This window comes from Bicyclus anynana, chromosome Z (genome assembly GCF_947172395.1).
Source record: "Bicyclus anynana chromosome Z, ilBicAnyn1.1, whole genome shotgun sequence".
Taxonomy (NCBI): domain Eukaryota; kingdom Metazoa; phylum Arthropoda; class Insecta; order Lepidoptera; family Nymphalidae; genus Bicyclus; species Bicyclus anynana.
Window position 1 is genome coordinate 467,636 of NC_069110.1, and position 27,500 is coordinate 495,135.

A 27,500-nucleotide genomic window follows, 5' to 3' on the forward strand; every position below is an offset into this window, starting at 1 on the left:
ACTGCATAAACTAAACTATGTGTATACAAAACAAAGACTAGCTCTCGCCAAACACAGCAGATTGTCTGTCACACCAAAATGTATTCATATCTTTTTTGTAAAAACTATAAAATAGCCAATAATCAATATTAAAGACACTTATTTCCCAATGTTTTGCTCAATTTAGCAGTAAAAAATCGAAACTCGAGTGGATTACCTACTTGTAGACAGTAGAAAAAAAAATCAAACGATATTTCCAAACAGCAATTATTAAAAAGCATAACTTACTCGTAAATTTCATCGGCAAGCCTGGCCTTGGAAGCCTTTATAAATGTTGAGCAGCTCATACTCGCAAGATTACGGGAAGCGGAGCTCTTATCTTAAGCTCGAAGCACGGAACCACAGTATCACCGGTGACACGCGCTGACACGTTAGGCGTTACACCAGAAATACGGAAGAAAACAGAGACGGTCCCGGCGAAACTAACCGTGTTTTCAGATAGAAATCAAAGTCGATGCCCAAGGGTAGACGGAATACGGCATAACATTTTCAGAACGTACGTTTTAAATGATATTTAAAAGAAGTCGAGTATTAACAGTAAGTAACTATCTTTGTTTTAAATGTATCTTCAGATATGTTTAGAAACTAGCAGATACCCGCGAATTCGTCCACTTGAATATCTCTTTAATATTGATCTAAAATCTCTTTTGTAAACTTTCATTTACCCCTTCTATTTATATTTTCGCGAATCTTTTTATGCACAATAAACTTATCCACTAATCTATACCTAAAATAGTACTAGTTGATCCAATTCTATATATTAAAGATATTTTGATAATTTTAGTTGGAGGGCACTACAATAATCGATACTGAAGCCAAAAATATTTCATTTTATTCATTGACTGTTTGTCCGTATTTGATGTTGAACGGACATCAAGATGAAACAGTCCAATGAATTTAAATGAAACTTGGCACGTTTTGAGACCATAATACGTAGAAGGTTATAAGATACTCTTTGTCGTAAAATAAAATCAGACGGGGATGAAAGCTGTAAATTAGCATGAATACTCCTTTGATTATATAGACATGTATATAGTCAAAGGAATACTCGTATGTACATTAAAAATGTGAACAAAGTCGTAAAATAAAAGCATGAAAAATATTTTTTTTAATAAAGTGGGGATGAATTTTTTTCTTTGCTCGTTTATTTTATAGTGTGGGGTATCGTTGGATAGGTCTTTGAAAGTAGTGAGAGGTCTTCTCCCAACGTATTTTAATTTAGGGATCTGTTTGTAAAATATTTTAAGAGCTAATTTTTGTTAGAGTCAAGTCCCTACTATAACAGCTAATAAGCAATTGTTATTTAAAGAGCTATTTATAGTCGACCAACATAAAAAACGTAGTAATAGAAGTAATAGTCGACCACGAAATCGAAACTTGCATACTAATTTCATTGTCAATTAAAAACATAAAGTTGTCAGTAAGATAACTCGTCTGTTAAAAGTAGAAGGTATGTATATTATTTTGGTCTATAAAATGGTAAAAAGAAAGTCTGAAAAAATATTTTTTGGGGTTCCTTCCTTAATTGCAAAACAAATATTTTTTATCGTCTATCTCATACGTGTGGCGTGTGGGTATCGGTATTTTGGTGCATTAGGTACATAGGGGATTAAAGCGCTAACTTAATCTACGGAACCTTACACTGCGCGTGGCCCGACACGCACTTGGCCGTTTTTTTAAAGTTACATTTGTCAAAATTTGTATATGTACTACCAGAAAAATACAAAAAATAATGTCATTTAAGATTTTTTTTAAATCTACCTCTAAAGGGTTAAAAGGGGTTGGAGATTTTTAAATCTTATTATATAAATTCGAAAGGTCAATCATCACGATATCTTAAAAACTGTAAACTAAGGAGGCTTAGGAGGTCTAAGGACAGACGAAATCGCGGGCGTTTGCTAGTATACGTATAATTCGTTCATGTTTTGAGTTGTATCTTTGTTCAATGATAAGCGGACTTTATTATTTTATATAAAACATGCGAAAAACTAGTTTATATACAAGTTTCAGTTTCAGTTTCAGCACCTTGGGAACCCAACGTCCATCGGCTCTTCGAACTATGTGCCCCGCCCATTGCCACTTCAGCTTCGCGACTCGTTAAGCTATGACGGTGATTTTTGTTCTTTTGCGGATCTCCTCATTTCTGATTCGACCACGCAGAGATATTCCGAGCATAGCTCGTTCCAATGCCCGCTGTGTGACTCTTTGCTTTCTTATGAGGACCATAGTCAGCAACCAAGTCTCGGAACCATAGGTCATAACTGGCAACATGCACTGTTCAAAGACTTTTGCTGAGAAATTTCGGACGAAAAGATATCGCGAAGTTCCCCGAATGCTGCCCAGCCGAGTTGCATTCGGCGGTTCAGCTCATCCGATTTCCGGTTTCCCAGCAAACGACTTTCGACATTTTGTGATGAGTGACTTTTTTAATAAGCCTTACTGTAAGCTTTTATAATATATACAAATTTCGATAGATAGATGAATATAAGCTTTAATAATATATTTAGATAGATAGATGAATATGGTCGACATTACAAAGTTATGCCGTGTTTTATCAACCCCTAGTGCGCATGCGTGTACTTTTAACCTTGAAAACGTTTCCCGGTTCACGGACAGAAACTGTCAGTTGTCTTGTAGGTCAATGTGTTTCACTGACTACCCTAACCCAAACTCTATACTCGTATCTACCTAGCCATTGCCCAACTGAGAGCCAGCGACGACGTGCCGCGACGCTACGCCACTCGGCAGTTTGATCACGTAACTTGGACGAGAACTTTGTAAATTCTCACTATAAAACTACGTAACTTGGTTTTCAGAAGGTTTTAGATATAAGTTGATACATATTTTATAGTTTATTTCATACTAATATGTACCTATTTCTTTTCTCTACTGTATAAAAATAAGTCGGGTTTTCCTTCCTGACGCTATAACTCCAGAACGAACGAACCGATTTTCATGGTTTTGCATTCGTTGGAAAGGTCTCGGGCTCCGAGAGGATTATAGCAAAGAAAATTCAGGAAAAAATTCAACGTAGGGTAGGGGTAGCGTAGGGGTAGGGTAGGGGTAGGATAGGGTAGGGGGGTAGGGCAGGGGTAGGGGTAGGGTAGGGTAGGGGTAGGGTAGGGGTAAGGTAGAGGTAGGGTAGGTGTAGAGAATGGAAGAAGTCCACTAAAGTCAAAGCGAAGCTTGACCGGGTCCGCTAGTACCTCATATTACCTTTAAGATTAAGTAGTTTAATTTTTATTTTTATTTTATTTATTTTATTAGGTTCATATAGTGTATTTTATTTGAATAAATACACAAAACGAGAAATCAAAAGTAAACTGGCTTTGGCTTTGGCTGGTGGGAGGCTTCGGCCGTGGCTAGTTACACCCTACCGGCAAAGACGTACCACCAAGCGATTTAGCGTTGCGATACGATGCTGTGTAGAAACCGAAAGGAGTGTGGATTTTCATCCTCCTCCTGACAATTTAGGCCGCTTCCATCTTGGATTGCATCATAACTTACCATCAGGTGAGATTGTAGTCGAGGGCTAACTTGTAAAGAATAATAATGGAATTGGGCTAAACGTATGTAAAGGAAACAAGTGAGCTACAGAAATGAAATCAATTAATTAATTTATTGTTTGCCGTTAATATTTGTTTAATTTTCGGAAGAACGGTTTAGAAGTGTGTCGTTGACATAATTTAAAGATTGTTCTGATGCATCTTTTTTGCGCGATCAATATACTTTTATTATTTACACTATTTCCTCAGTATGTGATACCGTACCTTAATATAGATACTACATAACCATGCAGTCATAAGAACATCATGGTTTACCTTTTTGGATAACATGTATAAAGTATACGAAAGCTTGGTGCTTAAAGTATAACATGAGAAGACCAATAAGTAGACAATGAAATAATTTAGAAGAGTATGTGCGAAGTTTTGGGTATTAAATGACACAAAATCAAAAGTTATGGAAGAGTTTGGATGAGGCCTTTGGTCTTTGCCCTATGGGTTATAAAATAACCATCTAGGTATATACAGGCTGTCCCGTAAATATTAGGACATACTTTACAGGGTGATAGCTGACACTAAAGCCAACTAAAATAACGCAATAAATGTTAGTAAAAAAAAAGTACGCAAAGCTGTACATCAAGCTTAAAAACATGCACATGCACATGATGTAAGACATTATTACATTATTTTCAAACACTAACTACGTCACGATTGCTATTTAAAAATAAAATATGTTCCTGTGGCTTGAAAAACAAAACAATTTTATTGAATTATAAGACAAACAGTTCAAATGACATAAACAGTGCCGTACTCAACTAGGAACCCTTTTATTTTCTCGCCCGTCGGTTAGTCCGCGGCTTAGCTCAGAAAGTATTAGTTCAAGAAAGTTGTTATTTAGCATGAGTATGTAAATTAGATACGCCGATAGAGTTGTAAAATGAAATTTTGAATAATATTTTTTTAGAGTAGGTAAGTATTTCCCCCAAATTTAATAGTGCTGATGATTATTCTTTACTAGTCTAACCCACAGAGCAGGGTGCGATTGTTTAGGTCTTGAAATAATAATGTATGTTAGTACCATGTTTCGATTTAGAGATCTGTTTTAGAAATAATAAGTATAATGAAATTAAGAGGAAAACTATTACTACTTAAAATTGAGAGAGTTATAGTTGATCAACCAAGATCCACCATTCTAAGTCGGCGTTGTTGAAGCACAATTTAGGAACTCTTAGCCCGTCAGGCATTTGGCGACGTTTTGTTTATAATTTTATAAAAGAAGTCACATTGTTTTTTTTGGGCACGTGTACAAGCCCGACATCCCCATAAAAAGAACATTTAAGTGTTCTTAAACTTATGTTTGAAATTTGACTTGCTGAATCGCTGCTGCGAATTGCTTTGTTCTGAATCGTTCTTAGTTAATATCTCCCCAAGTAACTAGTGGATAGTTTTACAATTTTCAAATTATAAAATGACATACATGTATTTTTATTACACTTTACAATAAAAAACTTTTATTACTTGAAACAACTATTCAAAAATAATTATCAAGTATAAAATCAACGCTTAAGTAATTTGTCTGTACATGGTATGACAAAACTGCACTGAAGGTAGGGATTTTTGTAATTTGTACAAAAATCAATAAATCTGAAAAACCGTAAAATTTCGGCTAGTATATATTGCGTTATTTTAGTAGGCCTTGATGTATGCTATCAGCCTGTAAAGTATGTTGTAATATTTACGGGACACCCTAATTTAAAAATGAATGTATGAAATATGTTGCTAAACGCAAATCTCGAGAACGACTGAACCGATTTGACTAATTCTCTTTCTAGAATATTCCAAGAAGTTTGACGATGGTTTTTACGGAATCAAAGTACGAGAGTGGGTGTAGGGGTAGGAAAGAAGCGCACATAAGCCAAAGCGAAGCTTGACCGGGTCCGCTAGTACCTACTAGAATAAGTAAGTAAAATAGTACATGAAACTTAATTAATTTAGTAAATAGGTATAAGATACCAAAAAATAACTTTATTTTCATCGTCATCATCAATACCAGGCGATGGACGTCCACTTCTGGACATAAGCCTCTTGCATTGACTCCCAAACACCATACAGTCTTGAGCCCCCAGCATCCAGCGGCGCACTGCAAGCCGCGAGGTGCACCTAGTGGGGGTCGTACAACATAGAGCTTTTCCAGCACCTTGGGACCCCAACGTCCATCCACTTTTTGAACTATATTTCAGCTTCGCGACTCGCTGACCTATTTCAGTGGCTTTGGTTATTTTAGGGATCTCCATATTTCTGAGTTGATCACGCAGAGAAACCGCAGGCATAGCTCGCTCCATCACCCGCTAAGTGACATTGAGCTTTCATAGGAGGTCTATAGTTAGCGAGCAAGTGTCGGATCCGTAAGGCATCACTGGTAACATGCACTGTTCGAAAACACTTCGACACTTGTATGTACCTGAAGTCGATTCGGTGTCTCTGCAGATACCTTCGAGTCCACAAATGCTAAGCAAAGTGGCTGGATATACCTACTCTTCGGTCGTTTGTATAACCTGCCGCAGCGTATAGATGTGGTCTATGGTACTAAAGCCTTTGTGAAATCGGCATGCCGCCTGTTGATTCGGAGGGCGTAGCTTTGAATCCGTTCCGTGATATGCAGCTCCGACTTTTCATATATTATGTGAATTTTATGAAATTAATTATCACTTGATTCAAAAGGACCGCCAATCCGCATTGGGCTAGAGTGGTGGACTATAGCTGTAACCCTTTAATTCTGAGAGAAGACTCGTGTTCAACAGTGAGCCGATTTAGAAAGAAAGAAAGAAAAAACGTTTATTTTAAAATTGTGCCACACACCACAATGCCGAAGCACCGATGCAGCGTCCGATGCCTCAACCACCTGAGCAAGGCAAGACCAAAACTCAAGTAGTAAAAGCACCAAACACCACACTGTCATGTTTGGCACAACCTTGAAAAAGGTATCAGCTCAGCATTTTGCTGCATGATCCAAACAATTGATGGAGCATACAGCACTGATTTTGAGCTGATACCCTCATTCAGGTGACACCGCGGATAAACACAGCTACGCAGCGACATATAACTATTATAATTTTAACTTAAAACAACAAACAAACTAAAATTAATAAATGTTAAATAAAAATAGAACTAAACTAAAAAAATAAAAGTATTTTACCAAATCTTAGAAACAATAACCATTTCTTAATAACACATTTACAACTTCGTCCGTGTGGTACCTATACCTACTTAATAAAAATGTCAACCTTAAAAGATGGACATACCTAACGATATTTTTTTAAAGCTTCAATTAAATTTTTTGATTTTATGGCTTTTATAAAGCTTGTAAAGGGGAACATTTCCGTCATTCATATTTTTAGTGTCACTAAGAATTTACGCTGAGCATGCAACGGAAGCTCTCAAAAGTAAAATAAAATGTGCTGTCGGGAAAGAATCATTTCGCCATATTCTTTTCAACTGGAAACGTAAAACGTTTATTTTATAGCCACTAATGATAATAATCGGAATCGACGGCATAACACTCATTCTCTCTGGTGGTATTACACCCAACTCCGGGCTGAGAGATTTTACTGAAAATTTCTTAGAAGAAAGAAAATCTCAGTAGGTAGGTATTCCATGACCCGATCCAGGATTCGAGTCGTATAGGCTAACCATTGGACCAACAAAACAGCTATTTTTTATTAGGTACTTAGAAATTAGACCCACCACGTTGCTCCAATTTGAATTGGCGGGCTCTAAGGTGACAATTTTAAATTCCTTAAACACTATCAATGTCATCAATGATAACAATCGGGCAAAAAAAAACTCCTCTCAACATTAACTCCTCCTACAAAAAATGAGTTTATGACAAATTTATGGATAATTAAGTAAATAAGTCTATTTCTTTTTTAGTCTACGTCCTGTACAATATATCACATAACGGCTTAGACCATTAATAACTGGATGTGGTTCGCACCCAAATTCACCAACAAAAAGTCTGTTATTTTTTGAGGGGGACGAGGTAAACTCACACATCGAAAACATTTAACACTATTAAGTATATTCTGTGTCCATACACTACACACAACTATAAATTTGACTCGCAATACATCCACGCGTAATTTTTACACACACTAACAAACACATTGTTCACAGTAAAAGTATATACAAGCAGTATACTCGAACGTATTTTTTAAATAAATACTTACAGCGCGCGGTACGTAAACATGTGATAGGGCTGCCTGCCTCCAGAATTTTAATTACATTTGCCAACTTTGTATTTCCATTTAGTTTTGTGATTGTAAATATACTTTTTTTATGTAAACAAATAAAATATTTTGTAAATTGTAGTAAAATAGGAAGTGATCAATAAAATGCGTGTTGTTTTTTAATTGGTAGATTTAAATAAGGCTGATACTAATCAATGACCTTGAAGGATAGGTCGTATTCATATGTTTATTTTGGTGATGCCATCTAGGTATTACCTCCACACTACGTGACCAAATATTGAAAAAACCGGTCAAGTGCGTGTCGGGCCACGCGCAGTGTAGGGTTCCGTAGATTATGTTAACCCTTTAAAACCTTATGTTTTTCTCAATTTCAAAGCCTTTATTATTCCTTACATTATTACATTAAACAAGTTATCCAATTAATAAGAGTAACAGTTTTAATTTTTTTTTTCTATGTTAGTATATTGTTAGTGTATCTGTTTTAAGTTTAGTATGTTAGTGAGTTAGTCTTAATTCTAATTAATAAAATCTATTTAACTAGTAAGTTAAAATTGAAATTGAGGTATAGCTCGCGTTTCGACCTCTAGTATGAAGTCAAACTACTGCTTGCATATTTACTGTGACATAGCTTAAACTATCCACAGATTAAATACATAGAATATTCGATTACTGATTGATGTTTGACTGTTTCGTCAAAAGAATAGATTCTTTTTATAAATTTTTTTTATTAAAAATTTGATAAAATTAAGGTTTAAATACTTTCAAATGAAACGTTACTCCAACTTTTACTAAACTACAAGTTTTTGGCCGTTTTTTATGCCATTTAACTGCACAAACCCGAATTTTTAGGGAGCTCCTTACACGACGAAAACGATTACAACAATGAAACATCGATTCTGTAGCAACAGTTTTTATAAACGCATTAGATCATAGATTTTTGATCTTTGCCAGAGGGGTAACGGTTAGCGAACCACGTCCAGTTATTAATGGTCTAAGCATAACGGCTACCTCTCATAGACCTATTAGACTATTCTCTGTCTACACACTACCAATTATTTAATCTGTAATAGTACTCCGTTCCGACCATAGAGGATTTAGAAAATGGAGATGCATGGGCACTCAAATTCACGAACAAAATTTTATTGTCTGTCGTTTTTTGAGGAGGGGGTTAATTCACACATCGAAAATATTTAACACCATTAAAAATTTTCAATATCCATACACTACACACAACAGTTGTGTGTAGTGTATGGACATTAAAAATTTGAAAAATTTAAAAACTGACATTGAAAATATTGCGAGTCAAATTTATAGTTACTATAATACTCGCAATACACACACACGTAATTTTTACACAGACTAACAAACATTGCTTAGACTATCCACAGATTAAATACATAGAATATTCGATTACTGATCGATGTTTGTCTGTTTCGTCAAAAGAATCGATTCTTTTATAAATTGTTTTTATTACAAATTTGATAATTTTTTATGCCATTTAACTACACTAACCGACATTTTTAGGGAGCTCTTGACACGACGAAAACGATTACAACAATGAAACATCGATTTTATAGCAATAGTTTTTATAAACGCGTTAGATCATAGGTTTTTGATCTTTGCCAGAGGGTTAACGGTTAGCGAGGCAGGTCCTGGTATTTAAATGGTCTAAGGTACCGACTCATAAATCTATGCCTATAACGAAATAAGCTAGTTGCATAAGGGATGCTAGAGGATGGGATATTTATTGGGCCAGTTGTATTTTAATTTTTTTCTATCTAGGTACTTTGTAGTATAACTTATGTATAAATCCAGTTTTTTTCATTATTTTTTCGACAAAATCTTTCTTGACATTGGCTCAAATGGTATAAGGTCGGAGCCAAAAAACTAAGAAGAAAAAAGAATGTCAGTTGTCACCATTGTCATGCCATTGTGTACGCCATTGTCACTTTGAGTTTGACGTTTGACATGTTATTTTTACAAGGGTCGTCGACATTTTTTTTTACTTTTTTATAAATTATTTCTTGGAAAATGCACGCTATAATGTCACGAGATCGTTCCCTACTTTTGTGAGCTCATAGCTTAGTCGTGAAAAGTAAGGATCAATGCAAGTCGATGACTACACGAGCGGAGACCCAGCGCGAACATGACCACGGTGTTCACACTAAATACACCACCTTAATGTCTTCAAAAATAATGGAAACTCGGTACTACGAGGGATGCGACCGGGAAGGCCCCATCCGCTGCATATTCCTGGGAGAGTTCCATCCAGTAGCGGGTCCGAAGATATCGTGCCAGGTACGAATGCTTTACACACTTCTTCTGAACTTTCGTGTACTTTGATGACAAAATTTTCGATTGACGATAATTTTTTCGTCGTGACAATGCAGTCCAAAGTGGAAGGGAAATGACAAATTATTAAAAGCGGCAATACCAACACTTGTAGGTAATGTTGTATACAGCTTGTATATATCTTGACATACTTTTTTTTTTAATTTCATTATTTTCTTTTCTTTGTATAAAAGCACTTTGTTAGATAATTTAATTTGAAAATCATTTTTATCAGCCCCATCTACATTTTGTATAATTACTTGTGGATAGAGATGTGGGTTGTGTATGTAAACTATTTGTTTTTAAATTTACTTTAAGTTTTGTAAGATATATTATTGTACACAACTGTTTTCGATCCCAAATAAATAAAATAAAATACCTTTGTACAATTTAAAGCCCTTGTTCTTTTTGTAACAATTTGTATCAGTCTTTACAACCACACAAAAAATGTAAATGAAGTCTTATTTTACTAAACCAAATCGACCTACTTGTAGCATAACTACTCAGCAGCCAGGATTATCTAACAGCCTCTTCTTCAGTATATCTTTACCAATTTTGAGATGCCTGACTATTGGTACGACCCAACTTCAGCACTAAGAGAGTATATTTCTCTACTAAGAGTAAACAGTTCTATTGTAGCCAGTATACAAGTACAAAACTTACAGTACTTTGTGATTAATCAGAGTGGCATGCAATGAGTATTGATGTTATTGTTCCACATATGCTTTTTTCCTGTATTTTTATAATTGGAAAATGTCAAGTAGTGATGAATATAAATTCAACACTGCCAGAAGCCTCCTGCACGAAAAACCAAATTTCATCATGTGGAAAACAAGCAATGACACAATTTCATTTTCAAAAAGTTTGTTTCCACACAAATATGTTATAAAATGTTGTATGACATACATGAGCTTTGATAATTACAGCCTCTGCTTACTTGTAACCTCGCCTACAGCTTGGGTTAGCAATATCGCCTCTGCTATCATTTTCAACTTACCACACTTATTTCACAATGTTATTAGCATTGTTAAAAATTAAAAAAAAATTATAACTGTGGGAGTAAGCAATTTTAATTAATAGTTGTAGCATTAAAACACATTCTAACCACAACAAAATGTTTGTAGTTATTTCCTTTATGAATCATACTTTAGAACTATTACACATTATTTCTAACTAGGTGGGAATGAATAGTGTCTATTGAGCATATTATAACAAAGGTTTTAACTGTTAATTATTAATATTATTAATTCACGAGAGCAACCCATTTATCGACAAACAATAGTTGTTAAACAATTAAATATAAATAATTAGTACCAATAGAATGGCAAAAAATCCAAGAAACAGTCCTACCTGTTTCTTGGATTGGATTGCAAGTTGATTTACATACTTGTTTAAATAAGATTAAAAAATACAAGTTATGTAGGCTTTTTCAAAAATTTATTTTGGAAATTTTTCGACATCAATTTGAACAAGGTATGAGACTGTTTTGCTAGGCTTGGTTAATTCATCTTTTGCTGATATTTTCCATTTTTTTTTAAAGTCAATTTACTTGTTAAGGGTTGACTATGATCTCACCTGATGCAAGTAAGTAACAAGGCAGTCTAATGTGGTATTGCACTAATAAACTTCAAGTTTGGTTTATTTACTTTATTACCCCCTAACTACTTACACCATACTGATGTGGAAAACTCCTTAGTTCGCCCACTTTAGGTTTGGCCATCTACATTCACATTTCATATTTAGAGTTCTCTCAACCGCACATGGGTGTATAGATTGTTTTGCCCATTCATTAAATGATTACCAGTTTACCATTCCACTCCACAAAATCTATTTAATAGTCCTTTTTTTATTTTATATTCTGTTACTATTTATAAATCAGTGAAATAATAAATCAATATACCAAATCGCCTTATAATATTAGACCAACCTATAAAACCTCCAGGGCGATACTGGAATACAAACATCAATCATCTGATCATACTCAAACATATGTTATACAAACATAATATATGCATATGCATCATTATATGTATTTTTCTAACTACCTGACAAAAATTGCATGCTGATTTAATTTACAAAAAATTATCTCTATAATATTTGTCTCTGTTTTTATTAATTTTCGTTGATGTTTTGTTTTGACAGTGTTTTTATTAAATGAAATAACAAATATTTATCTATTATTCTAGTTTCCAGAAGACTATGTATCCAAGGAGTTGTTTGATGCCATTAGTGCATATATTATCCCAAAACCACAAATGCAGAAATGTACTATGACTATGTAAGTATGGTATTGTATCAATATTTTTCAAGTATTGTAGAGTCAACATCATCATGTCTTTTGTGTTCACAATAATATAATTACAGTCTGGATTTGTATCATATCTGAGTGCATAGCTGCTTTGAATTTGTATTTTTACATTTCATATAATATATCACACATGTATACATAGTCAATAGCTACAATTATGGATTACTCCATTCTCATAATCTCATGTTTACTTACAGAAATGCACTAGGCCACAAGATAGTTGGTTACCCAATCCGGATCGACAACTCTCGATATGAACGCAACATGTATTTGTTTAATTTGTGCTTTGTGTGTGATAGCTGGTCTAAAACTGTGCAATATGAACCTGTTGTTAAGAAACTTGGAGAACATTTGGTAAGGGTCTTATGATTGTATGCTATAAACCAGGCCAATCTGATCTCATACACACTGCATTTCTTTATTCATTTAACTAGCTAACATAACACATTCCTCAATCACTTGTTTGATTTGATACACACGTATATGAACATTGCGTTATGCCCGTGTCCCAGAGACATATCAACTGGCAGTTTCAAACTCATAATTTACTAACTTGAGCATGCTTGTAGAATGTAGATGTTTGTTGATAATCTTATAATATAATATACAGAGTTACTTTCGCATTTATTAGTCATCACTATTATCAGCCAATGGTCATTCACTGCTGGACACTTTCCTGTAAGGACCTCTAAACACCACAGTCTAGAGCCGCCTGCATCTAGAAGCTTCCTGTAACCCTTTGACTTGTTGGCTGCTTGGACCACTTAGTGGGAGCTGACCTGGAGATTCATGACATTCCTCGCCTTCACTGTTACCACAAACAGTGCCAAAGCTTAGAATAACAAAGCTTAGGATAATTAATAACCACACCAGCCAGGGCTAGTGGCTGGTGTGGTTATTAATTATCCTAATTAAGGGTAATGCCTGATATTCCCAACAAATTGTTTTGTTTGTTTTATTTTATTGTGTATTTATTTTATTTATATATTTATTATTCTACGAAATATATATTGAAATTAAGCCTAACCATAATGCAATTTAAACTACAGTTGTTGGTGTCTTTTACTTTTAACTTTTGGTCTTGATTTTTTCTATCTAGCCCACTTTCGCAATACGCGATAAGGAACATCGTTCCAAAATTGCAAACTACAGTTCATTAAATAATGGCAGCTCCATCTCTTTAAGTCAGGGGTTCTTTTAAATAATTTTACCCTTTTTCAATTATGTTTAAGCCATCGAGGTTATATTTCCAAAATGTTTAATTTTAATCTTTATTTAAAGCTACAAAGTGTACTATTTTTCCCAGTTATAAAATATTTTTTTTGTTTTGCTACAGACAATAATGGAGGAGGAGACCGGTTTTGTATCGAGTTGTTCTACTAAGCTGCCGACTTTATTGGCTCACCTTTTACATGACTTGAACACTTTCCGGAAAGCAACTTTAGTTGGTGAGTAAATTCCTTTTTCAAATCTATACAGGGTCACTGGAAACGTATATCGATCTCTTTATGGGGTGATAGTAGGAATCATTAGCTATTAAATTGCATTAGGTTGCAATATAGGGCAAAAATCTACCGATTTCAAAAAAAGGCTATTCTCTTTTTTTTTTAAAATATGGGTTTTCTACTTAGATTGTAAAATAAAGCTTACATATTTAGTGGTTGTTTTTGGTGTTTTTAGATTGGTAACAACCTATTACATAATAATAATAATTTAAAAAAAAGAACATGTCGTAACGTTTTAGAATCATAACTAAAAAAATGTTTGAAAATTTTTAGATTTACTAATCTAAAGATTTTGAAAAGATTTTCTGTATCCTATGACTAAATGCAAATTTATTTAAAACAATTACTTAGTAACTTTATCAGCATAGCAGTTTAAAACAAGTGTGCTTTATTAGCTATCCATCGAGGTATTAAAAATTTAAATATGTTAAAAAATAGCTGAATAAATGGACTTAAACGGGAATAAGTGAAAAATCGTAATTTATAATACATTATGATTTGTTTAGTTAAAATTTAATTTTGCAATAGATCGCTACATTTCCCATATCCGATGATAGGAGGGATCATAAGCTACCAAATCGTAGGTCGTGCAAAGATTTACCGATTTCGAGAAAAAACGTTTATCCCTTTTTTAAGAAATGAGGGTAAACGCTACTTCAAAGTAGATTTAATGGTTAATATGTTTAGTTTGTTAACACCCTAATCATTATCATCATCATCATATCAACCGATCGACGTCCACTGCAGGAAATAGGCCTTTTGTAGGGACTTCCAAACATCACGATCCTGAACCGCCTGCATCCAGCGAATCCCTGCGACTCGCTTGATGTCGTCAGTCCAACTGGGGGTCGACCAACACTGCGCTTTGTAGTACGAGGTCGCTATTCCAGCACATCGGGATCCATCGCCTCTTCGAACTATGTGCCCCACCCATTGCCACTTCAGCTTCACATCTCCCTGACGCACTCATCGCTGCAACTGGATTGGCCTTGTAGTCTCAACCTGAGTGCGGACTGACATAGTGGCGTTTTCGTACAAGCACTTTAACGCTTATATAACGGATATACCTGTAGGGAATCCTGTCTCCTTTTTCCACTATCTAGGACCTCCTTGGACCATTTCTATTTAGAGGATCTGACCACATCTCTCGTCCTGCGCCAATTCAGCCATTTAAGAAACCAGTTCAACCAGTTCCACCATTTTTAGATTTTTTTAAAACCTACTTGTCCTTTTGTTTTATAAGCAATACGTTCCTTTTCATCCCTTAAACTTTTTTTGGTGGCTTTTCACGATCTCTCCAGAAGGCGAGACGGTGATGCACCTGAAGGTGCTGGAAGTGCGCAAGGACCCGGTGGCGGTGCACGACCACGACGTGCCGGTACTGGTGGCGTCGGTGGGGCTCCCGCGCCCGGGCCGCCCCCCGCCGCCGCCCGCGCGCGCGCCCGAGCAGAGCCAGGAGCATCTCGACGTGGACGACGACGAGCCCGTCGAGGTTGACATGGACGCCGACTGGGACCTCACCACGCGACAGGTCTGCTTTTTTTTTAATTTAAGTAAAATTTTACACACGCTGGACTTGAGGAGTAAGTTGGTGAATGTGTTACAAAAAGTGTAATCGGGCGATCCTTTTATGATGCGTGCTAATGCCAAAGTAAAACAGTGTTTGTTATTTTAAATTACCATTAGATGACGTTCAAAGAGAACTTTAAAACAATTTATTTTTGTACACTACATGAAAGTCTTTCGTTAAATTATTATTTCCACTTGCTACTACCATTTTGTATTAGCATTTAATTGAAAACATAATGGCGTTAGAAAACAAAAATCGTATTATTCTTTTTGCAATTATCTAGATTGCCAAAAGAAAAATACGGTGATAGAGATGTAGTGAATAAATATTATATGAAAAGTACACAGTTCCCAGTCCCTGCACAAAGGTAATATAAATATAGGTTTTCTGTTGCACTACAGCTGAGGCAATCTTCTTGTTGAAAGATTTTACTAGCCCTTTAGCCCATAAAGTATGCTTAAACCAAAGACTAGTTGTGAAAGAGAAATGCGAATGGGAGTGAGGCGAGGCCTGCCGCCGCTATTCTACGTTAACGTACCGTACCGTTAGCTTAATGCTAACTACTACAAGTATTACAAATTTAACATGACCCTTATAATATGTTTGGTAAGTTCAAATTACTATGCACTTTGCATTAGGCAGTGATTGAATGTAGAACCTGACTTTTTCAAAAGAGCAACTGTTGAGTTTCTTGCCGGTATCTTCTCAGCAGAACCTGCCTTCCGAACCGGTGGTAGAATCTTTACAAATAGTCAACTGACGTGTCAAAAGTGCTTGTAAACTGAGCCTACTTGAAATAAATGAATTTTGAATTTTGAATTTTTTGACCTTTGGCTTTTGGCAAACCCTTTAACTTTTGTGCGACTCTTCAGGCTTTTAAATTGTAGATATAATTTATCACATTGAAATGTTACAGTTGCTGCCCTACATAAACGGCTACAACCACATATCAAAGATAGCATCGGACGCCAATGTTGAGAAGACGCTCGTCAAGTCCTGTATACAAAATTTAGTCTATTATAATGTGGTGAGTTGTATTATAAACACTACCCGGACCCGGTCATGCGTCGCTTTGACTTATGTGCACTTCTTCCCTATCCTTACCCTACACTACCCTATTGTCTGACGAATTACAATAAATACAATTTATTTAGATTGATTTGAAATTATTTAAATTTAAAAAATGAAATCAGCTATCTTAGTACCCATAACACTTCGGGTCTAGATAGTAAGTATTGTCCAAATATATTTATTAATTTTTTATATTAGATAATAATATTATTTTCAACAAATCATCGTATTGAAAATAGAAACATAATATAACCTACGTATAGAACAAAAATATCAATTATACCCTATGAGCGACAATAAGCGACTACAGCGCCCTTATTTATTTTCTACACTTTTGAGTCGCACTATGCGAGTATAACAACCTATCGGATGGTTGCCCACAATACAGTTATATAGTGTGAACAAATCAAATATTATTTGCCCTTGAAAATCCTTCCCGTAAGTAAAATATGTATAAATTGTAATATGCCAACACATCATAACTTTCCAATCATATATTATTACTTATTATACTTATTGTTGTGTTGAATGATATTTGATTTAAACAAAAATTTGTGTCTAATTTATGCAATTAATAAATTTAATATTTACGATTGGCGATAGCCTCTAGGGTTGTAAACCCTTCAATAAAATGTAACATTATTTGTCACTGTCACATGTGCCATATTATAACAAACAAACTATAGCGAATTATGATAAATATTTTTTTTTTATTCATTACAAGTTAGCCCTTGACTACAATCTCACCTGATGGTAAGTGATGATGCAGTCTAAGATGGAAGCGGGCTAACTCGTTAGGAGGAGGATGAAAATCCACACCCCTTTCGGTTTCTACACGGCACCGCACCGGAACGCTAAATCGCTTGGCGGTACGTCTTTACCGGCAGGGTGGTAACTAGCCACGGCCGAAGCCTCCCACCAGCCAGACCTGGACCGATTAAGAAAATTTCAATCTGCCCAGCCGGGGATCGAACCCAGGACCTCCGTTTTGTAAATCCACCGCGATACCACTGCGCCACGAAGGCCGTCAAAAATATATAAATATATTATCTTTAGATTAACTCAAGGCTAGTCTCAAGAGTGGCACCACAAGATGTCATGAAATAGACACCACATTATTAAATTTGGGAAAATCACTGGATTTTGCACCAAACACGCCTTTAAAATCTAGCTGATTGTCTCACGACACATTGCAGGAATAATGAGAAAAAAAAAGATCAACTCAAATTCGTTGGCAGGTTATGCTGATACCTGTGCTGATGTTCAACAACATGTACCGGGCGACACCCAAGCTGAGCCGGCTGTTCAGTGACCTCGAGATGCAGAAGTCTTGTCTTTCCTTCATTACAAATGACTGCGATACTAAAGAGAAGGTAACTAGTTTCGTACAGTATTGTAAAATATAAAGGATTCTTTCTCCCCGTAGTCCTTTCAACATTCCCTACCATAAAAATATAATGTGACTCTTCTTTATTTAAGTGAAATTAGGAGGTCTTTGAAATACTACGCTTAGTCACTTACTTTTGCCACAAATCTCTTCCTTTTTAGATCTACATGCAATTTTGTGCTAACTTTAGCTTTAAGGCAACACCTTATTAGTAAAGACAAATATGTGCCAATTTTTATAAATTACCACCTGAAACCTTGAGAGGGAGTTGAAATATATTACGGGCGGCCACCGAGGGGGGAGGAAGGATAAATGGGTTACATAATATGGGTATGCTCCCTAATGTCCATCACTATAAGTCTTAGTTAGTCTAGTAGAGAATGTTTCATAGAAATCCTAATAACAAGACACTAGAAAGGCACAGTGCGGCAGAGAAAATAACTCGAGTAGATCTCAGTACTTGTTACTTGATCCTTTTAGACTTCATTAACACTCACCTACCCTTCCCGACAAGTTCTCTATCGTTATCAACACACATTCGGCTCACTGATGAGCTCGAGTCTCCTCTCAGAATAAGACGGGTTAGGGCAATAATCCACCACACTGGCCCAATGCGGAGGCTTGTTTCCTCACGATGTTTTCCTGCACTATTTTATTAAGATTTTTGTCATGTGTCGTGTGCAGCCCAACATCGCGCGCGTGGCTGGCGTGCTGTGCGCGCTGCAGCAAGGCTCCACGCTGCGCGCCGTGTGCGAGCGGCACGCCGTCTCTGCCGCGCAGTTCGACGTGCGCCGGCTCGTCGTGTTCGCGCTCATACACGGCCTCGTCAAGTGTCTGCGCCGGTATGTGCTGTTGCTGTCTTGATGTGCATTGGTACGCTACACAAAGATGGTTCACCTCAAGTTAAGTGGAAGCCAACGCAACTGAGCGACTTCTCTTCATCTTACGCCTCAACCTCATTGCTATTTACTTACTATATTGATGCTAGAACTACACACAACGCTTCTTCTACAAACCAGCGTTTCCCAAACGAGGTGTCCGATTTCTCACGTTACACAATTTTCTATCATGTCCACAGGTGTGTCAGGACTAATACACTAAGCTGACGATTTAATTTAATTGAAGGCTTAATGGGCCTAAAAAATTCGTCACACCCTTTGTTTTCATCTCGCCTTGAACTTTAGTCTCGCAGATTTCTATTCTCGCTCAAACCCCAAAAGCGCTCAAATGTCGCATACTGCAGTCCCCTTAAGTATTTACAGTAAATAAACTTTACAGGAAAAATGAGTGTGCTGTAGACCACATGTCTGAATTTCTTTCAATAATAACAAAGCGCCATGTATGAGCCACAGGCATAACTGCATCGCGCCAGTTTCTTAAAATGTACTAAAAGGGACTGTTTCAAAGTTCACTAAAAACGCCATCTACTGGTAGTTCAAAATAACAAGCACTGTTTCACTGTGTATCTAGATGACAGCATGTATCAGTTACAAGTTTTATAATGTATTCACCAACTTACTTCTCAAGTCAAACGTGCGTAAAGACTAAAGAAGTTTTAGAACAAAAATAACCTTTGTGTGTTCTGAAAAGGGAGTGTTCTTGAGCTGTGCCATCATCTCTATACGAGCTAAAATATTTACTTCAGTCGTGTGATTTAAAGCTTGTATTATTTTTTTCTGAAAAAAAGCTAATATATAAGCACTTAAGAAAACAGTTGTCTTGAAATCACAGACAGATATTTAAATCTTATTTACGAGTGTATGTATTGGTGATGTAACGTATTAGTAAGACATCGTTGTCGGGGTGCTGGCAGGTTTCCAGTGTACGTGCGGAACCCCAGCCGTCCGAACGGGTTCAGCGCACGCGCCGACGCGCTGCCGGCGGCCGGCGGCGTCCGGCGGCTGTTCACGGGCCTGCACAGCGTCGACGAGATCTGCTGCCTGGCGCGCGTCGACATGGTCACGCTTGACAGAATCATCGACGAGGATCCCAACGTGGCCGTCATTTGGAGGTGAACTCGCGAACCTCCCATTGACAAATACTTAGACACAACTTGTGGTTATAACGGATATCCAAATATAAAAGATTTGGCATTTATAAAGCTAAACATTCCACATTGAGTTCTATATACTCACTTTTTCAAATAATTACATAGTTGCGAGGTCGATACATATATTTCAGGATGGCATTAACTTACATTAACACATAATAGTCAATCACGGAAAGTCCGTTTGACTTTGGTAGTGTAGTGATAAGGGCCTTATCATACTAGCGGTTGCAAAGCGGAGCGGGCGCGCAGCGAATGCGTCGCGAACACGGATTCGCAACGTTTCCGTCGCGGTTTTGTAGCGAATTTACGACGTACAGTACATTCAGTTACAAAATGGATTCTGACGAGGAAACACTGCTGTTTTATTTATTAAAATTTATTTAAAAAAAAACAGATTTCTGGGTAGAAACTGTTGTTTATATTTTTCGTTCCAAACCAACAAATCATCGTAGGTTAATTTTTCGTCGACTAGTTAATATTTTTAGTTCGTTATGACGAAGGGCCTAAGATTTGAAAACATCGTAAATTTTGCGCGATTTCGATTACTCGATCGCACATCGTACAAGAGTCAAAAAAGTCGTACAAATACGATTTAAATCGGACGATTGATAGCACTGGGACGGACTGGCGTTTGTACCAGACCGCTCCGCTTTGAAAACGCTCGCAATCCGCTAGTGTGATTGCTCTGTAAGTTGTACAGACAGTGCGTTGGTGTGTAACACTTAAGGAATGACCTTCAACGATGCCAACTTTTAGTTTATAGACAAAGATGTCAAACGCACTGAGTTTTTCATCTTACCAATAAACAAATGCAAATGGAATTCCCGGAATAGATTGACTATTCAGAATCATACAAGTGTGTTATCCACATAACAAAAAATGTTTGAATACATCAAATGCACTACCGTTTTTTTTGTGCCTAGTTTCAAGGCTTTAGTTGTGTGAACGGCTATAAATTTCATGCAAGAAAATTCATTTGTGTAACATTTATGTTACAAATCGAAAATTCACGTACAACAAGAAAACACTATTAAATTGTGGATACTTCACTTGACCACATGTTTTGTTTAAGTATTTAATCATCGATGCGATAAACAATAACTAAAATAAGACGGCTAACGTTGTTTTGCATAATATTTTAGAAAAAAATGCCATTTCCCGCGTATTTTTCGCCACGTTGACATACATATATAAAAGCAGAGTACGTTTTATTTGCGAGATTACTGTGAAAATATGACGCCTTCAACACAGATACAGTTTTTAATGTTCTATGAGATTACCTAAAGTGACTTCCGTTTTATATCTTTAAGAAAGTTTCGCGAAAAACATGCGGGTTGCGGTATGATCAAACAGTAGTAGACTAAGAGCCAGCGACAGCCAGATCTTCGTGATTTTATAAAAGCTGAAATCATGCCTACCGTAGGTAAGTACGGTAGTCATCTATGGAGTTTGGATAGTGGTTACTTTTGGAGGTAGCAGTTTCCAAGGGTCATCAACCATGAAGCATCTAAGTATAAAGTGTATTTTTTTATATTTTCCTCGACATATTAGGAGAAATTTTCTTATAACACAATTGGCTACCGTGCTTACCTCTAGTAGGAGCATGAGTTGACAAACTTTCAGCTTATATAAAATGAAGGAGGTCTGGTGGCCGCTGGCTCTCCGACTATAGTGTCTATTGGAAGACTCTTTTTATAAATTTTATTTTATTATCCATTGTTGTAAATAACTCTGATCATAAAATCTCCGTTTAGATATTTGAATGACAGTATTGAAGCGTACATATCGACGTGATGCCATCTGTGATATTATTGGTTTTGCTTACATTTTTGAATACTTTGTTCGCGTGAAAGTTATACAGTATTACGCCGACTGTTAAACTGTCGCAGCTCTGACGTCGAGCTATACGTTGTAGCGTATTGTCAATAGTGTGAACGATACACGTGCCTGTATGAAAACAGTAGTATCTTTGGTAAATAAAAGTAAATTAGAAAACATCAGTAACACAAAGATGTGCGCCAAGAGATACCGAGATAGTTTTGTCATTTTTCGTAACATCACAACTAAAGATAACGATATTTATGCTACATATTTCGTTGCAAGGAATGACATGTAGATAGAATTATCTCATTATCTCTTGACGCGAAACATAGTCGTATGTGAAGTATAAAGTGAGTATTCGTAACGCGGTTGGCATTACGTGCGATATAAACGCTCATGTATTAGACCGTATTTTTACATGACATGTTGAGTAGTCGGTGATAAAAGTATTAGTATAAGGCGCATGCGTTATTAGGCCAAATATTCCCTCTTTAAGTTCACAATAAACCCGTGAAAGATAGAATAATCGCATGTGCGAAGTGCCTGCATTACTTGTAGCCCAGCAAACGTTTACACGTATATAGAATATATCGAAACGCAATATTGTCCTTAACCGACCGCTTGATATAAAAATGAATATTAGGCATAGTTGACATGGGGTGTACTTAAATCACAAAAATAGACATAAATGTTTATCTCCAGTGAATTTTTGCTGATTGTATTAAATTAACTAAGTAATGTGTGCTTGTGCATCTTTGTATGTTTGTTAAAGTGATCGCTCATCGGCACGTACCGACAAGTACCGCACGCAGACACGACACACACTCTATCTCGGTGCTCGAATGTAATGACAAAATCGTCCGCCGGTTTGTCTAGCGAAGATAATCGTCTGTTTAATAATCTCAAAATATATTTTCTGTAATATACTATTTATTATGTTCGTATAATACAATTATTATATTATATAAAGATTGAGACTGCTTGCTTGCTGCGGAATCTACGTGCTGATGTACGATTAATTTAATTAGCAAGTGCGTTTTTTTATGTGTTATAATTACATTAGTGATAATTTTGGTAATAAAAATTTTAGGCGCTCGAATTATTAATAGATCGGCTGTTAGCAAAGGTGATATTAATCTGATAAAATTTTATAATATATTTTTATTTTTGTGATTGTTAGAAAGAATCAGATGTAGAACGACCGTAAATAAAGTGCCTATTTATTAACTAGTAACTTTCCCACTGCCCGTACGTTTACAGTTGACCTACCTCTACATTTCGCACATATAATGTGTTTTATTTATTTATTTTTGCACAAATAGCCAACGTAACATTCCGTTAATACGAGAGCCGCAGAAAACGTTAAAAAGTAATATTCAAAGATTATTTATAGAAGTAAAAGTAAATCTTGAAAAGGAAATGCGTAGAATGTTCGTTGCGTTGCGACATTTGAATGGTGTTTATTTAACGATATTTTATGAATTCAAAATGTCTTAACACTTTTAATTGTGCAATTATGACATATGTCGTGTCACGTAAAGCGCTGCCATTTATGCGATGTTTATGTGTACGTGATAGGTACACATATTAGTGAATTATGATTATTTATTTTAGATATCAAATTACAATCGTTATCCGTATATAACATAATAAAATAACTAATAAATTTTAGATGAAAACTCATGTTATTAACACAACATTAGGGACAAACATATTCAATTACGATTGCCTCGGTATTTTGTCACGTCACTACAAAGACAAACAGTTGGCATATACTTAAACAGCGCAGTTTAACAAACTTGTACGCCAGTTCGAAGTTACATCGTCCATTCGATCATGACGTCAGAAACGCAATCTCTGAGCGGACGGACATTAAAAGAATATTTTCAATATCTTTTTAAACTTAAACCGCTACTTAATGTTCTAGAATGAGTTTATCCAATCAACCGCTCCACAGAACAATGCACATGTTTATTGTTATAACGGAAATCAATTTGACTAAATGAAAGGACCTCCCTTACATACGTTGACATCCAATACTCGATAAGCAGATGGCGGTTAGCGCTCTTTTTCCGTGACACGATGGAGTTAGTAGAAAGTGAGTAGAAACATCTAATTTATCGCAAGATTAATTAGATTTTTAATAAGCGATTTTTTAAACTTCAAACTTTTAGTGTTTTTTTTAAAGAAAACTTACGAACGGCTGTGTTTAACATCACAAAATAATGAATCAAACTGATAAGAAGTTTGCATAATTCTTGCTCTTTATCTGCCTGCTATATTAGATACTAAAAAAACAAAATCTTTTCGCAATCGCAATCTCTTAACTAAATTTTCGACTAATATAGTTACGTAGAGTATTGATAATTAATAGTAACAGTATGTAGTAGTATGCAAATCATATTTTTTGCGTCCTTCAATTATCGTTAATGTTAGACGAAGAGTCGCTTTTATACGCTGTTCATATTTATTATGTACCTACCTACGTACGGGGCGGAACAATGAACAGAGACGAGTTAAAATTATATTTTTTTATTAACATTTATTTGAAAATTAAACTTAATTGAATTCCTCCAAATAAGGAACATAAAATGAGTCAACAATATAGAATCTCTAGCCCGGCAAAATATTAATAAATTTGAAGTAATTACTCTATAGTCAATTCATTAATTCCGTGTTATTCTGAAGTTTTTATTTCCATTTCCATTTGTCTATCACAATCGACACATGCTTGTTTCATTTTATTAAAAAGGAATTTGATATTTTGTAAATTTTATTACTTCATATTGATTTACAAATTAATTGAAACTTAAGCTTGTATAAATTTCATCTTTAGAATCCAGAGAATAAGTTTCATTTCATAGAAATGACAGGATTTCACGGAATTAATGAATGGACCGGACCGTAAATGTTCTCATTAGTGTTCTTACAAACGAATTGATTTAACTCGATTTAAATATAGTATAAGAATGCTCGCCTACGGAAGTACAGACATCATGCTTCTTTCTGCCATTAGAAGCATTGGCTTGTTTTGGTTTGAAATGTTCACGTTAATATTATTGAGACAATTAAGGTCTCAATCGCGATGCACAGATATACATTTTTGTAATTTTCTTGCGCTTGCAGGAAGGATGCAGTTCCTTTACAATCAGAAGAGCCATCAGTTGTTTCTTGTAGTAAAATAAAATGCTGAAAAATACCAAATTACAGATTTATTTACTGTGTTCATTGTTCCTTAGCTCAGCATTACACCTAACTGGCTGTAATAGTGATATAATGATAGTCGTTCATGTTTACAGTATTATTATAAATTAGGGTTTGCAAATTGAATTAGCTGTAAGGCTTTTATATAATAAACTATACTCTCACACAAAAAAACCACATTCAAGCACGGACGCATCACAGTTTTAAAGAGGTTGCTATTTTTTTTTTTTGCTAATTGCGAGTTTTGCAAAAATTAAACATGTAAGTACAATTGTATGGCCTTATAGTTGTATATGATAGTTGTGTGTTGTCCTTACGCTTCCTTAGGTGCAATAATATTAGTGTGTTAGCGCGTGCCTCGGTATAGCATTTAGAAGATCCAGTTGGAGGGAGTCCTTCAAAAGCGTGTATCACAAAAATGACTCATCACAATTTGAATTCAATGATAATCTCAAAAAGTTAAATTATTTAAATAAAATATATAAATTGACGTGGAATCGATCAAAGGTTCTAATATAAATGCATTCCAAATTTGAATTAATAAACTAATTATTATAAAACCACAATTGCCTGCGTATCATCACAATCCAATTTATTTGACAAGTTATTGTATAATTTATTACTTTTAATAGAATACTATTTTAATATATACTTCTATACTTATTATTTAATAAAACCTCTAAAGATTATTGTTTACTAAATTGCTGTGTTGTATAGAATTGTATGATATTTGTTGCTAAGTTCCTAAGTATAAAGACTTAAGTACATCTGTTTATTCTAAATAAAATGCCGTGATGTGTGCGGCACTACTAATAACACGAAAAAAGAACGCCAGTCAGTAGAAAATCTATTAAATAAACCGAACTATATAATAAATAACTGGTATTCTATAACACCTACGTTCAGTTCAGTTTACTTTGGTCACCGCTAGAGTGTAAATAAATTTTTTTTAGTAATCAACTTTAAATTATAGATCTGATATGTTGACATTGATATCTGTCTGTGGGTAGGGCACAGACAGTGTGCATTTGTTTCAGATTCATCTACTTAATTTATCTAAAATATTTACAAACATTTATACGAGTACCTAGTGCATGTACGAGTATAAGTGACTCAATGTGTTCACATAAAATGCTCAGTTCGTAGTTCCTTTCGTTGGCGTTCCTTTTGCGTGACTGCAATATTTTACATTTAATATAACATCACATCAATCATCACAATAGTAATAAATTTTTAGATATTATAATATAAAGTGCTTATGAAAATTAATTATACGTGTAAGTAATATAAATGACTTATAGTAGCAGACTGTTCGATGGTGTGTACTTATCCTTAGATAATAGAGCATTCGCAAGTAATTCGATCTGAATCTCGTGTCACGGTCGGTGAAGTGATCATCGGACCTTACATTACCGTGTACTGTGGCGTGAATAATAAAGTATTTATCATTATGCAGCGAGGAACGATTTCAAGTAGTACACTCTCGACCTAAAATACACAGACAAATGAGAAAAATCCTTTTAAAAATTAATTATTAATAGAAAGTTGCATATATGACTGACGCATGTCAGCAGTAACGTGTGAATACCTGCAGGTTGGGCGTACACCGACCAAACGAATGCGTGTAATCGAGTCGAATTATTTGCGATAGGTTCTATAAGTATTTATTTTAGTGCCTACAAAATTTAGATAACGGATATAGTATTTCTACCTTTTGTATTATTTATTTTAGTAATTAAATATATGAAGTGTGTGATTGCTCTGAAATTTAATAATAAAATTTAATGTGATTGTTGGACTTGTTGGTACGTTATCGCATTTTATAAAATTAAAGCAACCAATGCGTATCCAAATTTCTTTAATAAACATCTTTACAATTCTATATGTTGTTTATTTGGCGCCATTTACACACTACCTACTTAGTTCGAAAATCCGATAGACGTTGAGGACCGTAATGTTCTGACACACACGCACACACACACACAGCCGCTCTTGTGCTGACACGTCACAGCTACAGCCAAAGCAAACTCGTCATCATAAAATAGAACGTTTTTTGTCAATGACAAGTTAGCCCTTGACTGAGATCTCACTGAATGGTGAGTATTTTTATTATTCTCTACAAGTTAGCCCTTGACTACAATCTCACCTGATGGTAAGTGATGGTGCAATCTAAGATGGAAGCGGCTAACTTGCTAGGAGTAGGATGAAATCCACACTCCTATCGGTTTCTACACGACATCGTACCGGAACGCTAAATCGTTTGGCGGTACGTCTTTGTCGATTGTAACTAGTCACGGCCGAAGCCTCCCACCAGCCAGACCTGGACAAATTAAGAAAACCTAAATGGGCCCAGCTGGGACCAAGGACCTCCATCTTGTAAATCCACCTCGCATGCCACTGCGCCACGGAGTCCGTCAAGAGACGATGCCTTCTAAGTTTGAAGAGGGTTCACTTAGTTTATCGT

The 27,500-nt window shown here is 35.6% G+C and overlaps 1 protein-coding gene across 2 annotated transcripts; it reads left to right on the top strand.

The window, feature by feature from the left end:
* The first annotated feature begins 9,749 nt into the window (after positions 1–9,749).
* On the top strand, positions 9,750–26,918 carry LOC112045506 (GATOR complex protein NPRL2). Of its 2 annotated transcripts, none has more exons than XM_024081701.2 (9): positions 9,750–10,087; positions 12,307–12,398; positions 12,626–12,782; positions 13,765–13,876; positions 15,235–15,464; positions 16,420–16,530; positions 17,813–17,947; positions 18,646–18,803; positions 19,775–26,918. In XM_024081701.2, the coding sequence occupies exons 1-9, from the start codon at positions 9,905–9,907 to the stop codon at positions 19,974–19,976; spliced, it is 1,380 nt and encodes a 459-aa protein (XP_023937469.2). In that variant the 5' UTR covers positions 9,750–9,904; the 3' UTR covers positions 19,977–26,918. The 2 variants fall into 2 exon arrangements, with proteins under 2 accessions (XP_023937469.2, XP_052746585.1); XM_052890625.1 differs by having other exon boundaries at positions 15,238–15,464.
* Positions 26,919–27,500: the final 582 nt, after the last annotated feature.